The sequence below is a fragment of the Falco rusticolus genome, chromosome 1, assembly GCF_015220075.1.
Source record: "Falco rusticolus isolate bFalRus1 chromosome 1, bFalRus1.pri, whole genome shotgun sequence".
NCBI classification, from domain to species: domain Eukaryota; kingdom Metazoa; phylum Chordata; class Aves; order Falconiformes; family Falconidae; genus Falco; species Falco rusticolus.
In genome coordinates, this window is record NC_051187.1 from 101,832,720 (window position 1) to 101,855,757 (window position 23,038).

General features: G+C 38.7%; 1 protein-coding gene across 4 annotated transcripts in view; it reads right to left on the reverse strand.

Annotated features, from left to right (window-relative positions):
• LOC119149994 (probable bifunctional methylenetetrahydrofolate dehydrogenase/cyclohydrolase 2) overlaps window positions 1-23,038 on the reverse strand; it is a 49,603-nt gene that overhangs the window by 24,936 nt on the left and 1,629 nt on the right. For 3 of the 4 annotated variants that reach the window (XM_037392033.1, XM_037392005.1, XM_037392015.1), the window contains exons 2-6: window positions 16,407-16,591; window positions 14,960-15,082; window positions 9,578-9,730; window positions 8,724-8,831; window positions 3,024-3,116 (exon numbers count right to left, since the gene is read on the reverse strand). In XM_037392033.1, the coding sequence (XP_037247930.1) occupies window positions 3,024-3,116; window positions 8,724-8,831; window positions 9,578-9,730; window positions 14,960-15,082; window positions 16,407-16,591 (662 nt within the window). Of the gene's footprint in view, window positions 1-3,023; window positions 3,117-8,723; window positions 8,832-9,577; window positions 9,731-14,959; window positions 15,083-16,406; window positions 16,592-16,843; window positions 16,904-23,038 lie in introns of all 4 variants that reach the window. The other variant, XM_037392025.1, reaches the window with a different exon arrangement.

Genomic DNA, 23,038 nt, shown 5'->3' on the forward strand with positions numbered 1-23,038 from the left:
TTCTAATGTTGAGCAAGCCAAGACCTCAAATTCTTTCCTATGCCATTTGATAACATCTGGCTACGTCTACTTCATCACGCTCTTATGCAATCAGTTGCAAGCTGGCTAGTAATTGGATAATGCCTCAGCCTTATGGGGGTAAATGATCTGTGTGTGATAGGGCTGGAAGCATATTAACGGAAGCTGCACAGTTACACCCTTTGTAAAATGGTTTGATAATAGGCCAAATACTTAATAACAACAAATGAACTAACCCCCAAACCAAATGAGCAGATCTATTTACTTAAGCCTACTTTACATACCAAGTAGGAAGAGATAAGCATTAGAGCAGCTATTCCTCAAGTGCACTGACTGAAGAATGTGGGAAAATCCTTCACTGGTAATTTCTGTAGAAAATGATGAATCACGTTTTAAACCAGAGAGAAACAAACCCCTACCTAATCCCAGCTTAGATACAAGGACTGTAAAACAGCCAACCCCTGAGAAAGCTAATCAGCTAACCAGCCACTATCTAAATAAAAGGGTCTGACAAATCAACAATTCCTATGCAAGAGGGCAACAGATTGTGTCCCGAGGGATAGCGCAAGTAGTCCCAGAAGAATTTCACCTGGCATTTGGCACCCCCATTTTTTTTCCTCTATACCTCCTCTCCAAACCTAGCAGGAAGATGAGTCTTCTCTCTCAATGCAAACTGTGAAGCCAAGACAGCAGAAGCAGCAAGGTGAGCAGTCAAAGACTGCTTACTGCCTCCATCACTGTCCTGGAAGCACTGTGGTGGCTATCCAGGCACCACAGGTAAAGCTGCACTTACTCTTCTACTACAGGTCTGGGCTTATGGCAAAAAGGGCAGACTCCATGGGATATATCTGTCTGTATATGCAGGGACAGCAGGAAAAGATAGGAAAGGCTACAGTGGGATGCCAAGTGTCATGTGTGCTTAAGAGGAAACATGCTTTGGCTAGAAATACAAAGCTGCAAGGTATTGAAAGAGTTTAGGAAGCTCCACCTGGAAGCAGACGCACAGATTTCAGGGAGGGGTAGGCTGGACAAGAGCAGCATTGTTGGAATTTATGGTGCAAGGACTTGGGAGTGAACAAGAGGGAAGGAATAAACTGCCTCGATGGTTACAATCTAAGTAACCAGGAAAACTGGAAGAGTCCCAAGGCTGGGAGCTAATAAAGAGACAACATATAAAGACAGGCACTCTTGAACTCAAGAGTAAAAAACTGACTTGAAGTGTTAGGAAAGGCATGAATGCAAGTGACCAGAGAACTCCTCATACAGTACCACATCAGAATGCACAGACTCGCTGCAACAAGTCACCGAAGTGGGAGCCAGAATGCAGATGGCTCTTCTAGAAGTATTACATGGAGAAGAATGCGAACAGAGTCTTGCTCCTATATGCAGACACACACACAAAGCTGTTTTCCATTTGCCAGTCTCACACAGTGGCCTGTGACAGCAGCTGTTTCTACCTGGCAGGGTAGAAGTTAACCTTTTTTGCAACACTCACTGAACAGGTCATGCATTTCCGGGGAATGTGCGATCCCAAAGGTAGGATGCACACAGTTCTCAAGTAACAAGAGGAACCTCGGAGGGATTCCACCCTTGTAAAGCATAATCTTCCCCAGAGCATCCGCTGGGGCAGGGCTGCATACTGTTTGCACAATCTAGCCCCAGGTTTTTTCATCATTCCAAGGATATCTCGTGTTGAGTAATGAGTGTTGTATCATGCTCCTGTTACAAATGACACAAGGAAAATCATGTGAAGAACAAATATGGCTGAACTGCTACTGAACCGTTTAACTACAAGCATAACTGATGACAAACTGTGCTCCATCATAAAAATCAGAAGTGATGATTAAATTGGAAGCAGTGAATTTGGATGAAAAGTTTCTAACTTATTTCCAGCTAGCACACACATTATTATGTTTCATTCACAGTTCATAAATTCTGGTCAGGCCCGCAGCTGAGTAGTCAATCACATGTGGGACAACTGAACTGCTTCTTGTTCCTGACCCGGCATGAGAAAGAGACAGTGCAGTTAAGCCCTGCAGTAAAGGACATCTCATTTCAACTGGAAGCAATAAGCTTTAGACAGATCTGTCTTCATCTAGAAGTGAACAAGACACTGGTCTCAAGGATGATGGAGAGGGAGGCAGGGAGAAAAGAGGAAAGAAAATTCTCCTGTAACCCTCCAAAATGGTACAAGAGAAGGATGGTATCCTGACTCTGTGTGTGAGGGGGGGCAGAATTTTACCAAGGTTTTTAGTAAGTTGGATTGTTTGTGTTTGTCTTGGCATTTTTTTTAATTAGTTTTTCCATTTATAATACCTGTAAACAAAAACCAGAGGTCACTCAGAAGCAGTTCTGCTTGTGTCTTTGTTCTAGACTAGTCAAACTCAGTATTTTACTCTGCATTGCTCTAAAAATATAGACACTGCTCTTCCAGACCCCTTCCTCTAGCCAATTCCCCTTCTCTTCCGCTTTACATGACAGTTGTAAAAGAAAAAAATAAAACAAAAATTCAGCCATTAATAACACGTTACCAAAACTACCAGTTAATTTGGCAAGGTTGCCCTTAATTCTAACAGTGAGGGAATGATACCATTGTTTTATGAATGCAGCCTCCAGCTTATTTAAAGAAACCCTCCTGTCAAAATTTAAATGACTCATGATTTTTGCACTGCACAGAGAATGTTTTAATTTACATAATTATACCTGTATAAACTATGCAGTGACTGGTTCCCAATCTTGAGTTCACTCTAAAGTCTCCCTAAGGGAAAGGTGTCACATGTGATGAGAAATTGTTTATGAGTCTGCAAATGTGAAGGGCAAGAACAAAGAGCCAAATCACTTGCCCTTCTTACAACAAGAAATCCTACTTACTGCAACACCCTCAGCAAGCACAAGCACCGACTATGTGGTGAAATCTGAAATAGCTAGTAGCACCACCAACATAGACACCAAAGTCTATCTTTTCAGTTTTAAACGTTGCTTGGAGTATTAACAACTAGTATTACCTGCAGCTACTATTACAATGTCAGCGAGTTGTGTAAGGATCTTGAGCTGCTCTTTTGGTGTGTGTCTATGAGTAATGGTCACTGTAGCATCTCCTGAAATGTAAGAGATTATCAATTAGTTGTCACATAAAATCCTGTATAGCATTTACTTTCAGGTGCAAATGACTGACTTTGGTACATTAACAACAGTACAGATAATCACTAGATTACTCTTCAGATGTATCTTTACATCAGCACAGGCAGAACGCTCACAACACTTACCTACTGTTCACACATATGAAAAAACAGTCTTAAAAATTCTCACAGGATGAATTCATTTATACACTGTGGACTAACTTGTTCCTTCATCAGCATTGCTACGTTTAATGGAATTACACAGAGCAAACCCCACATGGAATCCAGTGTCTACCTTATTAAGCACAGCTTGTGCAGTATGCCATGAAGGCTCAAGTTTTTTGTCACAAACTAAAGCTTCAGGTCCGAGGTCACCACGTTCGGATCTTTGTCCTCAAACACATCTGTCATTCACATGTTCTGAAGCTGCCTAGATACCTCCCTTGATGCTCTGTCATCTAGCCAGGAGGGAAGACTGCAGTCTTCCCTCTACTTGTGACCCAATTTCATAGCATCATTTCCCTCAAGTCAAAGTTTAGTCTTTGGCCTGTGTTTTTGACAAAGTTCAGTGAACTGGCACTATTTCTTACTGATATTCCCCCCTCTCAAAAATTAACATGGCTGCTAATCTGGAGATGACAAGCAAGGATCTTCTCTTTGTAGGGCCTGATTGCACAGGGAACTGGTCTAGTAGCTATGACAACAAGAATACTCCTGGACCAAGGACTATTCCTCAGAAACCCTGCAAAATCCCTCTCTTGACTGGAACGCTACCAGATTTCATCAAGGAGAGGAATTCTTGAACATACACGCGAACACCATCAACACAGCACCATTACTTGCAAGATTTCAACTGGATGGATCCAAAGAAAGTTTACCATCATAACCACTTAGGGAATCAATACATCCAATGCATATATTTTTCCACACAAAACACACTCAAAGCATTCCAAGTCATTATTTTACATGGCTCAAGCACAACAACAGGAATGGAGAAGACTCTACAAAAAGGCGCTCAGATTTTGGCAGGTGTCCTACCATATCTTCTATCTCCCTATCAAACAAGAACAGCTGATCTCTTACTTCACATCAGAGTAGGATGTGTTTGAAGTGAACACAAACAGAAGCACACATCTTTTTGGACAAACTCAAAAGATCCAGGGCCTGCTCCTGCATGTATCCACATTTCTTGGCAAGAAGCTACAAATAAACCATGAAAAACCTTGTGCTGTTTGATGGAGCTACTGACGAGAGACCACTACACACAAAGCAAATTGTCATGGAGATAGGGACTGAAGTTTCAGACTGCATCCAACAGCAAGTGTGGTGAATCCTCAAGGACTGGCCAAGACAACGGCAAAGATAACAGCTATCAAAGGAGACTCCTCCCAACACTCTCCCTGTCAACTCTTCATACTGCACAGCATTCAGGTGTTACATCCCCCCCCATCTCCACCTTCCACTCATCATAGACTCCTAAGCCACATTATTAACCATTAAACTAAAAGTTTTTGCCATCTCAGACATTACTACCACATCTGCTTCCTCTGGAATGTGTCTGACTGATCTAATCTGTGCCTCTCATCTCATTAATTCTCTTCCTCGAGCATCTCATCTTCAGCCTGTCTGTGCTCTGACTTCTCTGCACCTTCCCCTCATCTTTGATCCCTCTTCTGCTTCAGCCTCTATAGTGCCCATCACCTCCTCCAAGAGAAGCAAATCAAGACATTTTCAGATCATGAGAACAGAAAAGTACAGATGTGCATAATTAATTACATGAAATAAGGGGAATTGCCAGAAGTTAGCAATCTCTCACCAACTTTCTGTAACTTCCCATGAATTTAAGTGAATCGACAGCTTAGACAGCTAATTGTCTTGAAAAATCTCCGCAGTAACCCTTCTTGTGACACCAGCATCCCAGCCAGTACATCAAGCCTGCACATCAAGATTCCTTCGGCCTTCTTCAATACCTTTGGGATCATGAAATAACGACTCGTACAGTCTGGAACAGGGCTGAAGTATTACTCATTGATACTCCTTCATTTTGCTAATCTAAAGCAGCCTGTCTCCAGCTGCTGATTCCTTTGTATGCAGGCCACGCACATACAATTTGGATTGAGCAGTGTACAGGCCGTATAGATGGTTGGAGTCTTCCTTCTTTGGAGGCCTCACGCTCCAAACATCTTAATAACAAATCACTTTGCCCCCTGCAGAAGAACCATGCCTATTCTTTGATGTGACACACTTTCTTTTTCTTGGTTAATGCTCTATACATCACACCGGAACTCAAGGATTCTGAAGAACCATCCTTCATACATGAAAGGCAAACAGACTTATCACCGCATTCTGGAAAGGAAGGCTTGAGTAAAATAAACGTCTTCTGATACCTATTTTAAGCAAAGGAAGAAGGATATCTGATCCAAAATCAGTCATTACTTCCAAGAATATATACATAGGGAAGTTCTTTTGACCTCTTATCCTGTACTCAGCAGACAGGCTGAGAAAAATCAATGGATATAATCCAAAGTTACAAATATTCACACATTCTGAGAAATAAAATCAGTGCTATTTTCCCATCAAGATTTTAGTGAGGAATGTGTCTGTAGCTAGCTCCGGAAACCAAGTAATTGCTCTCACTACTGAAAAGGAAAGGAGGAAAAAAAGAAGAAAACATAAGGGAAAAAAAAGCCCCTACCTTCAGAATAGCAGTCCAGAAGCTTACAGACACCTCAGAAAGGTTAGGCATTCCATTTATTTGCGATCATGCCAAAACAGAAAATAAACAACTATTTTTACACTGCTATTTCTGATGAAAGAAGGAGAATATATTTAGCAATGAAGATTCTGCATGATACTGCTGAGCCAATTCATTAACTTATAAAATAGATAAGTCTCTTGACCTGCCTACACAGAACAGTTAGGTTTGTAAGGGTTCAGATACTTTTTCGATCTGATCATATATTGCCACCTGCAGGCCATCATGGTTCCTACATACAGAACATCACAGATAAAGACAGACCCCAGCTTCTCAGTTTTGTTCATCATCTGTAAACAAAAACCAACTAAAACCGACAACAAAGCCAAAGAAAAAATACCACACACACATTGCATCACTTCACAACAAAAATTATTCAATCGAATCAGCCCAATTGTTGATAAAACCCTATCTCAGACTATCAGTCAGGAAAGTTCTTTTTCAGCACTTAACTGTTTTATTCAGGTTGTCTGATCCCCATCCCCCCGAATAATAATAATAATAAAAATAGAAAAATCCTCCACTTCATTTGTATTAAGAAGTTAAATTTGATCTAAACATGTGCTTAAGAAGAAACCCTGCCTTTGTTTAGTAAAAAATAAAACGAACACCTCCGACATATTTTTCAACTCTAAAACGCACTTCATCTCAAAACTTCACACACTTGCTAAAGCTACCTCATCTCATATCCTGACAGATGTCTTTGATTATAATATGCAAATCTTGCCCTGCTATAAGCCACTAAGAAAATGGGGTGAAAGGATTATTCCAATTAAGCTATTATTTTTATTATGTTCACATTTCCAATCTTTCCTTTAGCTCCATCTCCTTTGTATCATTATACTTTAGTTTTATGCAGTCTCTTTCAGGGTCTCTCAGCTTCACCATGACTGCCTTGAGTTTCTTCTCTGTCATGGTACATCCAGAAATTCTGATAGTCATCGAAGTAAAGCTGAAACCACTGCCTAGCCTGCCTTCCCTTCCACATGCCATCCAGGCTGGCCCCTTGTTGCTCAGCGCAGAAGAAAGCTAACTGCAGAATATCAACCAGATCTTCAAGGACAGCCCGATCTGCAAGTTGCGAATGAAAACTACACTAGCCAACCCCAACTGGAAAAGTATTTATCACCACGTACCCAACAAACACATACTTGATGCTAACTGTACTGTGAAAGAAGTACAAATGTTACTTTGTTTTCTCATTGCCAGCTGCTTTACACTGTGTACTACCATTTGGCAGACTGGAAAACAAGAAAAACTACCTTCAGAATAAATCCATTTCTTCAGAATAAGCAAAGATAACATCAATGATTTAACTCTTTCTACATCTAGATTCCAGTGTCACTGTTGGTAGGAGAATATCTGAACTTTTTTCTGTCCCTACATAGAATACTTGATATGTATAGCATCAATGACAAAGCCAGTAAAAATAGGGCTGCCAGCGAACTCATGTGTAACGTGTCAGGAATCAGAACACAGGCGGGTGACCACGAAGCACAACGAAGCTTGTTCATAGGCCAACGAAGTCATGGACTAGCCCCTCCACAACAAGTTGTCCTACCAGTCAGTCGATTAAGAATTACAAACCCAAGATAAAAATGAACAGAACTGAGCCACAGATCCAACTAACGCAGAAGCTGAAAGCTATAGAGCAGCAGTTGCAGCTAAAACACATCCATTCAACTACTATGGGTTTTGTAACAAGTTGCTGAAAGAATCACAGGTCACCAGGTCTCCTCATTTCCAACTCAAGAAGCATGCAAGTAGCTTGCAACATGACTGTGTTGTACAAAGCCTATTTCAAACACTGAACTGCACTCCCAGTAATACATATAACCTCATATTTGCAGCAAATGGCAAAAATGCTACTAATTTTCATGGGAATGGGGATGAGACCAGAATTATGCACCAATGGTAATTACAATTCAAACACTGAGAGAAGTTTCAAATAGCAACTTTCCCACAGAGGCTGAATGGAAAAACCAACTCTATGATTAGTAAGAAGCTTTTAGTGTTTTATTATATTAATAACAGATTTCATTCCACTCCTATTAAGTATGCCCAGGATTAAACATTCATGTTTACCTCATTTGCGCACACCACCTTGGCAGTTTCTAACATCAAAATGAAGTTGCAGAAGAACAGTATTCTATTTACATTATATTTGTTTTTCTTTCTACAGCACAATTATAGCAGCACATGCATGCTTCTGTAATTAGAACTACTTCAAAATATTTCCATTACAACCCCCAATTTCCAGCAGGATGTAAACTGCACTGCAGAAAAATCCCTCAGGCCGATGTGTAATATCATAGAGCTCATACTGAAAAGTTACTTTGTTTGGATATTTTCACAACCACCACCTAACTAACATAGCACAACGCAGCAATCATGCCACATTTTTGTATGTATATGCGTGTATGTGTGTATATATATGTGTGCATGCATATATGAAAAATTTGAAATTAATATTACAGAAGCATGAGGATAAGGCATGTAGGTACATTACTTTGTATAAACATCACATGAACCTCTGTAGCTCTTTAAGGCCACACCATCAGGTATTATCTTCAATGTTCAGTGCCAACTATGTTTAAACGGTAGCCATTTCAAATGGAGGACAAAATGATGACAACATCTAAAGAAGTTGAGTCCAGAAACTGCTCTCCTGTGAATACATCAGGAAATGTATTTGCACCATTTATCTCCTCGCTCTGGTTGCAAATATTGTGCATGGGACAAAAGCTTACTCTTTTTATCCTAATCCTCTGGTCAGCTTTATTTTAGTGATTTCACAAATGGAAACATTAAAACAACATTCATGGACTTACCTCCAGGCCTCTCATGCTCTCCATCAGTATGCAGAAGCATTGAAATAGGCATTCCAACATGCTTAGATCTGCCAGCTACAACAACATTTTTTCCCAATGTTTGTATTCCTTATAGAAAAAAGAAAAAAAACTATCAAAAATGTATTCCGCTATTTTGATATACCTAAACCCTTCTTCTCAATCCCCAAGATACAATTATTTGCTGTTGTAGACTGCTGACATGAACATGACTTGAAAATCCACAAGGCTGAACTTGAGGGATGAAGCCACAAAACAACTTCCAGCTTTCACCTTAGAGAAACAAAACCAGCAACCCATGCAAGGCATCTGAATCACCCTTTGAAGGGACTTAATTTCTTTTCTCTGACCACAAAGGGAAATGGAAGCTCTTATGTCTACCAATAAGAACATGTATATTATACTTGTAAAATGGTAACTATTCAATACATATGCATTCTTTTCCCTTTCTAGTACTGAATTAAATGTTCCCATTTTTCTTGTTTCTTCCCCCACAAGAACTTACGTATTTAAATATTCTATTTGACAAATAATGAGGAGGTCACCAACAGCACAGAAAGTTCCTTGCAACATTATAAAATGCAAAAAATAAGTTAGCAAAGTGTTTCGCCAAGTATTCCATGCAGACTACCGTCTACACTTAATTAATAGTTATGCTACTGGCAAAAGATCTCATCTATTTGGCACCTACTTACTATTTAGATTAATCCTCTAAATGTTTGTTCTTCAATCAGCCCAATACATTTAGATAACCTATGCCTTTTAACCCACACCTAACTTTATCCTTCATTCATCTTCTGAGATAAGAAGAGTTTCAATACAGTTCAGTTTCTTACCTGTCCGTTTTATAATTTCCCACACAGCAGCAGCAGTGGCAGGTATTATAGAAGGCTGATCAAGACACAGACGTCCAATATTCATAATATGAAACCCATCCACATCCTTTTCAGGTGCGATAGTGTTACAAACTGTTCGCTCATCTATGTGATCTAGGAAACACAATGCTTTCAACTTACAGTTCTTTCACTTGTCAGGTGTCATCAATACTATCTGAATCATTACACAGAAACACAAGTATGGTCTAGCTAGAGTGATTATTACTATTATGAGTAAACTACACTCCCCTTCTAAAGGCAGAAGTTATAACTTCACCTTTTCAAGTCATCTACTGAAAACTCAATGATTCAGTTTGTGACACAGCTAATACGGAAGGTTCAGTCAAAATATGAGGCTGATACTCAGCTGAGAATGAGAATTACAACTTTGTAATTATAAAAATAAATGTTTAGGCAAGACACTTCAGAGTCGTTTCTGCATTCTGGAATTATTAACTATCAAGTGGCTCAAAAAAAACCATAATAGGAGAAAAGTTACTGTGCACACGACCCATCTCTAAGATCACAAATGATAAACAACCTAAGTTTTCAACAAATGTATGGAAACCCTAAGCTGAAATAACTCTGTAAGTCTAGCTTTCATTTTCTGGTTTACAACAATACAACTGTTTTTAGTAACTAGCCAATCAGTAGGACACTGGAAAACTGTGAAGTGAGTACCTTCACTGGAAAACTGTTAAGAATGCATAAAATTGTTTGATATCGATGAGCTCGAAACACTAAGTATGGCTTCAATGACAATGCCTGCAAATAATTTATTATTCATACCTATTTGTAATGAATATTTTTCATACGCACTATGGATATGGGATAGGTCTGCAACTGCTTAACGCATACACTGTATAAACTTGGCACCAATTATGGAAAAAAAATATGCATTGCAGAGGGTAGGACTGGCTAAAGTTACAAACCCAAGTATAAGGCTTGCATACGTAAAGATGCTCCAGAGGAACACCTCTACAAAACATCCCCATACTGACCCAGAAAGTAAACTCCATTTAATAAACGTATTTACCCAGTGGTACCTCAGTCAAAATGTTATAATCGTAGAATCATAGAATGGTATGGGTTGGAAGGGACCTTTAAAGGTCATCTAGTCCAACTCCTCTGCAATGAGCATGGACATTTTAGTCTATTGCTTGTTTAATAACATCCCAAACTGCTTCCCGATTACACTTCCAGCTTTACTTCCATCTCAGAATGATTATTTTCCACATCTTTTATATAATGACACAACCCCCATGCTTGGCTAGATCCCTAACAGAACTCCATGAATGTGAGGCATTATATCACGATTTCCAATTCATGCAGCTTAATGGGCCATTTAAAAAAGCCAAATAAAGTGAAATCAGTGCTGATTATGGAATTCATACATTCCCAGTAAAAAAAAAAAAACAACTTATAGACATATAAAGGATGTTTGAATTTAGTAGTCAACTAGCTCTACTTATGTATTTTGTGATTTCACATTAAAAGAAGCCCGCTAATTAGAAGATACCATGCACCTTACAAAATTTAAAACACTGTAAACTCTTGTTCAAAGATTTCCAATTAAAAAAACCCTAGAGTTAAACCAGACTAATGATTTACAATTTAATCCAATGGGAGGAAGTTTCCTTCTGAATCCTAATGAGAAAGGTCTGTGGAAATTAACATATTAAGTACACTGATGGAAAAAGTCTCTTAGAAGTCAAACTTAGCCTCATCCAGATTGAAGGCAACCATAATCTTGTTTTTATGTCAACTTGGGGAACAAAAAAACCAAAGAATGAAATTTGGAGTAAACTACTAAACAGTTTTTGCAAAAGCAAACTTGTTAACTTTAAGCAAGTTATTTGTTCATCAAACAAAAACTTGGCAGCCATGCTTTCCTTGTGCCTGGGATAGGACAGAACACTGCTCTGCCAAACATCTCCTCATTGCTGTCTGTCATAAGCTTCCCAGAAATGGACAGATAATAGATACATTCACGTAAAAGGGAAAGAAATCATGCTTTACATGGTTTTCACACACACACACAAAACTGATTTGCAGAATTTCAGAAAAGGGCACACGGTAGGAAGAAACACATCTGCATAGCTGGGGACAAGTGAGCTGACACGGGTCTGAGAAGATGCGGACACCTTCCTTTCCTCATCAGAGACACTTCTACAACACTATCTTAGGCAGGTCATCCCCAAATAAACAAACAAAACCAACAAACTGTATAGACAGTTACCATGTTACTCAACGAGTAGATTTTATTTGCCTCAAGAAATTAATTTCCCTGGTTTGTTTCCACTTGATTGCAGATAGCCTCATTTATTTCCAGAGGAGCAAAATAATTTTTAAGTATGTTACCATCAGTCACATAAAGGATGCTTAGCCTCCTCTCAACTGGTATCATACCAGCTTTGTCACTGTCATTCCAAGCCACTCTCCATGCCAAGTTCCTCTCTGCACTCACCCTTTTCACTGGTTAACCAAACTTGCAGGACGACACCGGGCATCACTTGCCTAGCTACTCCAACATGCACACAGAGAAACTCTTATTTACACAATAAGTGACGTGTGCCTCTAATGTTGACGTATGAAAAATAAAGACTGATTTTCAAAAGGGAAGACTGATGAAAATAAAAACATAGCACAAAAGCGATTTGAAAACATATCATACAGATCAAGAGAGTCACAGAGCAAGGAGAAAGCTGTTGAGCAGCAGCAGTGCGCTCCCTGGCAATCATTCTGAGAAGCTTTACTGAGACACTGCTACGATTTTAACAGTCATTTCCAAAGCAAACTATGCTTGGGCTGGCACAGTCTTTCATAACACAGGGACATCATGTTCATACTAATTTGTCTCTTACTTCCTTGCAGCTTACAACTAAAAAAGTTGAGGTTTTCATACTCTATCTCAAATAAATATCTAACATTTCATAGCCATCTTCCAGGCAATTTAAAAAAAGATACAGGAAACTCCCTACAAAACCATTACCACATCAGAAGTAATACACTCAAAAGATGCACAGAAAGGAAGTTTTCCTCAGGCAAAGATGATAATCCTCAAAGTTAAGCTGCTCCAGCTCACAAAAGTGAAAGAGAACAAAGCTATTTTCTGCTTCTATTTTTATCCCAATGTTGATCAAAAGCCACACCTGTGTGTGGTTTACTGCAAAAAAACCCTAAAATCCCACACAAGCACCTCAACTCTGGAATAAGCAGCTTCCACTGATAAAGTTTTCACAACTTCCAGGCTTTGCCTCCTTCCATTACAACACAAATCAAAACAATTTTGGAAAACAAGCTAACTTAGCTTTCTGCCTTTGTGTTTCTGAAGTACCTTTGGGAGGAAAAAAAAAAAAAAGTGTAATTCAATAATATCTGACACCCAGTATGGAAAGAATTTCCCAAATATTTTCAGTTCATGATAACTTGCATATTTAACTTTACTACACAGACAATGCAATATTGAAAAAGTTCTGCTATTGATTAAATTAAGCTTTTTACTACTGCAGGCAACAGCCAAGCCTCAAACTAGCAAGTTTTATAGATTAGAGGAAGGCTAGTTAGGCTTCATGTAGTTACTATGACAGGCATACCGTAGTTCTTGAGAGGGATCTTCAGCCAATTAATTACTTTAGGGCTTAAACATTTAAGCGTACTAGCACCAGACATTTGAACTGACACAACTAGAATTCTCTTCAGGTTTTTTTTCTTCTTAAATATTGAACAGGTTTAAATTTGCTAAGTTTCAAGACTTAAGACTGGTTTTGCACTATACAGACTGCTCTACAGTTGATGTAAGAGCAGACTGTAATGACCTGATATCTTCCACATAAAAAAATGAATTTCTGCAAGCGGTACCTAACAGTTTTACCAAGTAAGACAAGTGACAGATGATACCTCCCATTTCTGGGGAACAAAACAGCAGAGTCCAGTGGATGAGTCAATTTCTTTTGCTATATGCTTCAGACAAAGATTTCCATCCCTAGGCTGTCAGTGCTCCATCTTTTCCTTGAGTTCTTACCACTGAAATGAAAGTTTGTTACGTTACCCATTTCTCCTTATCTATTCTTAGTGAAGGAGATGTTTGTTCAAAACAAACTGACCACATTCCATCAACTCCCAGAGTTCCTTACTCAGGATCCAAGACTTCAGTCTCCTTACTTGTGTTACACTTCCACCTTGTGGCCAACTTCTTCCAACAAGTGGCTGATTGCAGTTGGTTTGCTTACACTACAAAGCACAAAACTTCCTAATCGCTAATGCTGATGTTTATTATTAAATACAAAGCATGCCTTCCTCTGTAACACTCAGCACCTGCCCCAATTTTTGCTGTTTCATAGATGTGAAACAAAGGCAGAAAGACCTGTCTGAAAGTAAAGACCAAGACCAGGAATGAGAGTGGAAATGAAGAGCTTACCTAGAAACAAAGCTTCTACTTCACCATCAGACACAAACAGGTTTGTTTTGGGTTTTTTATATTCCCCTGGATTCCCACCTAGTGCTAGAAATCATGCCTGTATGTGTCAGACAGACAGCTCCTGCCCTTCAGAGCAGACAGTGTAAACGTATAACAAACCGCTTGGAAACACAGAGGCAGGGGAAACCCAACATACCCGTCAATTTACTACAGTGACTACAGTAATTTAGGTACCTCCCCATCAGAAAGCATACAGAGGTCTAACTCAGTTGACTTGCATAGATTTAGATGAAAACTGCAAGTTTTGTCACTGCCAAAATACCATTTTTTCAGCTACTGCTAAGTGAGGTTTTATTACAAATTAGAAGGAAAATAAAAACCCAAAATACAGTACAGGCTTTTAGGACCTTAGCACAAAGCTCACCTGGAACATTAGGGCCAGCACTGAAAACATGAAAAAAGGTTTAAGGCAAAACCTGGACTCACTGTGTGAAATGCTGTAGCATCATCTGCTAGATAGCATAACTTGGCATGATACAGGGGATGAAAATATGACAAAGGTCTTGGAGTTCAAGGCAAAACCAGTGAAACATGTTAAACAAAAAAAAAAAACAAAAAAGAGAAATAAACTGCATAAAATATGTTTGTGTGGAGGGTAACTCCTTGAAATAGCATTCTGACTGAACTTTTTTAAAAGGCAAGGTTGACAATATGAAATGATTGTCACGATCTGCTTTTCTGTTTAAAACGAACTGCAATCTATCATCCAACAAATAATTCAACATTTCACCTAATGCTTCATTATGCACATCCTCTTTCAAGAGCTTCTTATGTCACTAAGACACACTTGTAACCTGAAGTTTTTAAACTCTTTCCTTTTGTGGTGACCGTATATGAGGAGCGGGACAAAAGATGTCACCTACCTGGGAGAGGCAGCTGAACTAATAAACCACTAACTCTTGCATCCTTGTTGAGTTTTACCGTCATATCTAAGAGTTCTTCCTGAGAAATGTCTTTTGGCCTCAGTATGATCTCACTAGAAATGCCTGATAAAAACCAAAAACAGAAGACAGGTTAATATCAGGAAATTTACCTATGGACAGCTTCGCCATTTCGTCTGAAAATCTCTTAACTGTCTTAACCACAGAGGACTTGCTAAAAATGCTGGTTTTGCTATCTGGTTTTTAATGCTGTATTTCTAGATTTCAAGTACAATCTTACAACGAAACATACAGGAAAAACAACAACAAACCAAACCTAAAAAAAATATAATTGGACACAGTAGCTGCAAAACCAAACAACTGTTTAGAAATATTTGGAAAATAAAAACATGTAACTTCTCTGCAAGTAAGCTCTTGAGAATAACAACTAAAACTGAACAGACAAAGGTACGCTAACAATACTGGCATTTTATGTGATGGCTTTTCCACTTCTGTGGGACAAAACTTGTTATTAGAAAAGAAAAATTTTCAAGCTACTTCACAAGACAGCAGTTTCTCCGATAGCAACAACACTGAAGTTCCCTGTTTAGGCAATGATGTTTTCATTTGGACATGAGATGTTGTAGTGACTGGGCTTTGTCTCCTGTTAACAGTCACGTAGCTTTACTGTCTGTTTTCATTATGTCTGAAATTTTGCCCTTCATATTCACATCTGTGAAGCCTTGACTTTGGATTGGCTTGCCTGGCTCCACTGTGCACCTAAAGCGTTCAGCAGGACACGTCATGAGATAGAGCAGATGCACACGATTGACATGAATTAGTTCCTGACATTATGAGAAAAAAGGCTCTTCCCAATATCTTTCTGTGAAATGAGTTATTTAATCGCTGTTCCCATCAATTTCAGGGTACCAGGGTTTGCTACCAGTTGGAGATGGGCTGAAAAATCCATGTATAAAAGCAGGAATCTAACAGGTACTGAGGAGGCAAGATCTTAAGCAAATATTTCACACTCAAAAACTGAAAGCGTCTTGCAGAAACAGCTAAAATCTGACATAATTTATCTCTGATTACCTTTATTCACTAAGCCTCTCAAAGCCAGTTAAGACATTTAACTACCAAAAATCTTCCCCAGTGTTCCCCTTTAGTTTCCAGTTTCTAACAGTAAGGGTGCAAACTGTTCCGTAACAACATTTTAAGACATCAAATTGAACTTCTGCCTACCATTCATGTGACATTAAAACTACCTTCTTCACATGTCAATGCAACTTCTTTTCTTTAGGTTCACCAGAAAAGATGAGGAAGAAAAAAGAGTGCAATATTAAATTCAAGTGTGAAGGGGGTCCCGCTGCTTTTTTTTTTTTTTTTTTTTTTTCAGATCAACAGTACCTTGTGCTTACCAAAGAATCATTTATATCACATTAACACATACCTACAGCTGCAGCTGCTTTTATCTTGTTTCTGACATAGGTATGACTAGCTGGATTGTCTCCTACTAATATGACAGTGAGATGAGGTCTCTTGTTTCCAAAGGATATCCATGATTCTACATCCCTTTGAACTTCTTTCAAAACTTGTTCAGCAAGCTTTGTCCCTGAGATAATGGTTGCTTCATCACTATTAAGACAAAAAGATACACAATATTTAGGTCTAAAATTTCATAAACAACATTTTCATAAACACTTTCAAGTATGTGATTGACAGTATTAAATACTTGCAAATGCTTTGATTAGTTAATTTGCTAATATTTCAAATATGATTTGAAAAACACTAACACACTACAAATCCACCCAGAGAAAGAAGTGCTTCCCTACTCTCTCATTTGAAGAGCAGGAATGTGCCATCAGTGCATACAGAAGAGGAGCTCACCTGCCACACCCCACCTTCCCAACACACGTAGCCAGCCAGGTCGAACATATCTATGAACTCCTGCATTTGGGAACAGAACATGAGAACATTCTTATGCCCTTCCGTTTTTCTGTTTTAATGATTTTTTACCCACCTCCCTCCCCAAATTTCCTTCAAAAATCTAATTGACATGGGATTATTCACACGATTCTTCTGTCCAGGCCTAGATGATATGATTTCTCAGCTTTCTTAGGACTTCATTCATACAAGCCAGTGGTGACTAACTCAGGAGCTTCCGTCACGTCCTCCCTATTCCTGTCCTATCAACTCCCCATCCTTCCAGTAAACTCCCTCTGCACTACAGCACACAAACATTCTCCTTGAGTGAAGGACCCACACCACTGCCCTACCCATGTAGAAAAGCAGAAGAAAACCGAGAGGGTCTTGTGCCTTGAACTTGCCCCAGAATTCCTCAGCCCCCCTCCTTCCCTCTATCGATGCTGTGATCACCACCTCATCCAAGGATGTTGAACTCACACACACCCCCCACCAACCTGCAACAAACAAGAAACCTCCAGCATGTATAACTTTCAGATGCTAAGATGACAATCCCTTTTGTATCAGATAAGCAGCCTTTAAACACTAACCTTATCGCTTGGTGCTGGTGGTGCTTAGAGGGAAGAAAACAGAAAGACAGAAAGCTACAGATCAAAAAATTCTATCACTGACCTGGTTTAAAACATGATATTCTGTAAGATTCAAACCATAACTTTAAGCCACCAAAAAGAGTAAGCTGCATTTTACTGATTTCAGAAATTTGTGCCTTTTCCATCATTCTTAGTAAATCTTCATGATAAAAGCAGCTGAATGCACAAGGGTGTGGAAGAAGGAAGGTCATGGGGAGGGGAAGAACAGCAGTGACAACATTTACACCACTCAGGACAGGACAACCACAAGACCACCCAAAAATCATAGACCATCTATGATCTTATATAAAGAAATGACCCAAACTTAATATCTATACCTGACTGACAGATGAAGAAATCCAGTCTACATTTTAGCTTACTGAAGAATGGCTCTGTTAGAACTCTGCCTACGTAAGGAAGAGCAAGATACCTGAAAATACATTTTTCCAGATCAGAAATATTTGCATACAACTCTATCTTCTACTACTGCTCAACACTTTCAAATAAATGAACAACTTGTAAGCAGCAACATGACAGCCCCCAAAATGTCTTTTAAAATAAACTTTATTTCAAATGGCATACGCGGTAAAACTTAACGGCACTCCAGAGGCACTGCAGAATGGAAAAGAAGTCTAATTCCTTGTTTAATGTTACAAGCCCTACTCTCACCCTTCAATGACACTGCACTGACAATAATACTAAGACTTACCCTTTGGTAAAGCACTCGATGTCTTTTATCAACTCCCCATGCTCACCTCACCAGCGAAACGCTCAAAGATCAAGCACATCTCGACTGAACAGCACTTCCTTAAGTACTGCTCCATTTACACCTTCCAAGTGTCAGCTTTATCTTACCTGGGTTGTTCTTCTGGTCTCTGGAGTCTTCTCCATCTTCCTGCCCGTCCGCTCATGGTGAGCGAGCATAGATGTTCCTCACCTTGTACATGTCCACAGAACATATTCCACCACAGTGCAAGCTTTTATCTACACAATCTCCTTTACTAATTGAACCTCTCCTCAAACTCCCAGAATCCTAGCATGATACATACATATAGTTAACAGCATTTCTTGGCAAATCATCTGATAGCATAATAAGAAAATAAATACTATTCTATCTGTGAAAATCCAGTAAAATAACACCAACCGCCCAGAAGCAGAACAACCAAGACAGACACAAAGTTAAAGCTACTCATGGACAAGTTCACTCCTCTCCTAATGAGCACAACAGTGTGGCACTGTAGAACACACACGCTCCTGGCTCATCAGCTCCTAACCAAAGACCATCCACTGAATACTTGATCTCACTTTCTACAAATTAAGCCTGAGTTTCCCCTCTGTAAACATCCTTCGGTACCTTCCTGGAGATGAAGAGCTTTATGTGTACACAGACACACACAGAGAGTAAACCCTGCTTTGAACTGAATACCTTAATTCAACATGACTACCATTTGTAACTGACACAGTTTAGTCAGGAATCCAGGTGAGTTAGAAAGACACTAACAAGGTGTCATAATGTGAAAAAGAAAACCAAGAGGGGAGAAAAACACCCCCGACACTGCAGTGCCTGGTGCTAAAAAAAAAACCCTAAAAAAATAAAAAAGAAAAACAAACACACTCTGCTGAGAACAATTTATCTGACTTTTTCAGGAAAGCAAAGTATTAAAACATACTTAGCACACAAACCCCATTAATACCTTGTTTCCTTCAATTTTACGCTAGCCTTAGCTACTTCCCAAACCCAAGTTTCTGTACTGTTTAACTTATATATATATAGAGAGAGAATAATTAAGCTAACAGATATTGTTTTATTTTTTTCCTGTATGGCCTGCTCTGTATGTGCTCATTTTCATAGATGCCTCTCTCATTTTCATTATTTATGTTTTAGCTATACATGCCTTTGACACAAGACACCTTTACATGTACTCATGCCAAAAATAATTAATGCTCACCTGTGTGGCAATGACTTATACATTTAAGACCACGGGGACTTAATACTTTGGTGACAAGATTTTTTTTCAATCCACACAAAGGTCTATCACATTCCTATGATCTTTTTACTCTAAATGCATTGCCAAACCATAAGTTTTCCTAATCTTTAAGCAAACAATTTTAAGCGCATGCCTCTTCCTTAAAATCTAGCCACAGACTCATGAAGTTTTCGAGATCTGTCCTCACTTATGTCTGACCATTCTCACCCCATCACATTCAATCATCCTGGTCACCCCAGGGATCAAAACCAAAGCAAATGAACAGGAAAAACAGCGCTAAAGACACAAAACCACACACACACACAAATACAGAAGAAAAACACCCTTGTGCACACACAACTTATAACATAGGATGAAACGCATGTAATCTATCCTAGTCAGGAGGCCCTGTGATCAGGCTCTTCAACACCTGGACGTTTGTGAAGAGAAGAAACAGTTAAGTTCTATAAGCCTCAGCAAGTCAATTGCAAGAGACAAAAAACAGTGTCTGAAAAGAGAAATAATTTATGTTAAGACTACTCTGAGGCAGTCCAGGTACAGAAGATCAAAATACTTCCATGTTAGTTCACACATGCAGAAGAAACTAAGTACAATCATACCTTAGCAAGAAGTTACGGCATGGCCAACTTTAGAAAGGCTACCCTCTAGTGGCATTCCAACAGCTAAATGGATACTTTGAGGAAGAAAGTTACCAACACAAGGAGTAGCTCTGTTTTTCATATTCATATCTTAAAGGTGCTGGGAAGGGAGATGGTAAATAGCACGTACATTTATGGTAAATGTTTATCAAAGTGACTCCAGGTCTCAATGAGAATCTCAATGAAGGCAAAATACAAATCTTTTGATAAAACTTTCAGCTTTTCCTTTGGAGACTGACCATCAGCCACAGAGCAACTGAAATTACCAAATAATCAGAAAATGGAGTGTGAAAGTTTAGCTTTGTATCTTACAGAGTTATGGGGAAAACTGTTACTCTAACTGTCAAGTTACAGATGTACTGTTGTCTCTTAAGGAAGGGAAGAGCCACAAATCTCGGGCCTTTTTATTTTTTTCCCTCCCTCTCAATTTTACTATTTGTTTAAGGCAAGAAAGCTTCCCCCACCATTATCTGCTCGTAGATGATGATCATACAACTCTCTTGAGCCACATGGGCTCAACCACCCATAGTCTACCAACATCAGTACATCACTACTGCGAATTTTTTGGGAACACAGCTAACAATTTTTATGATGGTTCAGAAACCAAATGTCCCAGCTGTCACAAGTCCCAAGCTACTAAAAACACTCCACATACGCACTAGGTATGCATCAAAATATGCCATCACTGTAACCAAGCTGTAAATATCACTACTGCAATTACCAGCACTTAGGTTGAAACCTTCATCACTTCTGACATGTTTCCTAGCAAAAGTTTTCAAATAGATTTTAAAGCTTATGTCACCTGTTCACGCATTGCAAATACTTTTGCTCTGAATTGGTCAGCACCTAAATTTTTTTAAAAGTCCAAGGACAAAACCAAGGGCAAAGCAAACATTACATTAAAGATTATTACACTCTTCTTCTACATGGCTAGATATTCCACAATTAGTAGCTATTCATGCATTACCGTTCTGCTGGTCTACTTTACTAAATAAAAAAAAAACCAAACCCAAGAATACTTAGTATTTACACTTAACCATACACTTTTCAGTTACACAAACAAACTTCAACTCTTTAGTAGCTGATTCAAGTAAAGATGATCTAGAACTATTCTGAATTGAATTATTTCAGTCTTGGTGATTTATCTCAGCTGGTCATCATTACAGCTAAACAACATAGTGTTCTTCCTACGGAAGATTTTGATATATTAGATTTAACCACCATAATGACTTTATTCTTACACCTAGCATTTGACTACTTCGACTTTTGCCACTTGAACTTTGCTTCACACATAAAATAAGCAAAGTACGTGATGGTATTTTACCTCTATTTTCTAGGAAGACAGAAATATTTCTCTGGATCATTATTAATTCTAGTGTGTTTACAACTTCATCTAAAATTTTAAGACAAGGGTACAAATTCAGTACATCTCAAAACACGCATTACCTATAGTGTAACAGAAGTGTAGTTTTAGTTCCAAAGAAAAGCCTCCCCGGGAAGCCAAAAATACCCAACAAAACAACCAACCCTAGTATATTAAGAAATGTCTGATTACCTTTTAAGAAGATAAAAGCTTGTCAACCTTCAACAGTAATCATCATCTTTCCATGACTACTCTGGACATCCAGAAATAAAACATTTCAACACTCTCTGCAAATACCTATTCTTGAAGCTTTAATGTATATCTACACACAAATGTGTTTAACATATGTTGAATTAGTTTGCCATGAATGGAAGTAGTTCAAAGTCATTTACAAAACCAATAAAGCATTCTGGTTTTATGTTAAAATCAGACTGGTTTTCAAAGTGCTGCTGAGTCTGATCAGTTGGGGGGGGTTTCTGTACCATATTCTAAGGGATGATCAAGTCCACACCTCGAACAACATTTAGGGGGAAAAAAAAAAATCCACCATACTTTCTGAGATGGTCTAAAACCAGTTCTGCACTCTGTCTCTACTATAAGAAACTACATACCTGGAGTAACAATGTATGATTAATGTTATTTTAATAGGTTGTCTTTTTGTCTGTTTATCAGCGTACTCAAACATGAGAAATGTTTAACCATTCAACACATGGGGAAAATACCTAAACGCCAGCAGACACTGTATTTATTCAGAGACACTTGTTTAAACTTTACAGACATATGAATGGGAGAACAATAAGAATTTTTAAATATTACCTAACAGCATATGGAATAAACACACAGATTTGAGCTCTGAAACTACTTCATTCTTCTGCCACTTTTTAAGATGGGAAAAAAATAACTCCAGAAGCACAAACAAACAGGCAGGAGCATCATTCCACCCATAACATAGCTCATCGATTTCTTAAGAATAACTGTTTGCTTAAGATCAATCATATTTGAAAACAGCCAGCCTCTGCCTGCACTTCTGGGGAAAAAGCTCAACTGTCTACACATTTAAGTGCACCTAAAACACAGTCTTCTTGCTACTACCTACCAATTTACTGAAAGAAACTTACGTAAATGCCGGTGGCTAAAAAGCAGAAACCATTCCTGGGTTTAGATGCAAGTATTAAAAAGGAAACAAATGAGGTGGCAATGCATTGTCATTTACTACTCCAAACAGAAGTTTCTAGTTCTCTTCCTTTCAAGATAATTTCTGGACTCATGGAGGATGGAGAATAACCTTCCTAGCAGTATGAAAACAGTTACACTAACACCACTTTTTATGTAACATGCCTGATTTATGAAGTATATTTCATCAAGGTCCTACTTTCTGCTACATAGTCACCATCTATTCACACCGCATTTTTAAAGTTTCTGGATTTACTCAACAACGATTAAAGCTTTGAGCATTTCTCCAGATGGGATACATAAGGTGCTGCAGGCTTATCAAAGAAAGACAAAGCAGGAGCACATATGTACACAGCTGCTGCACAAAA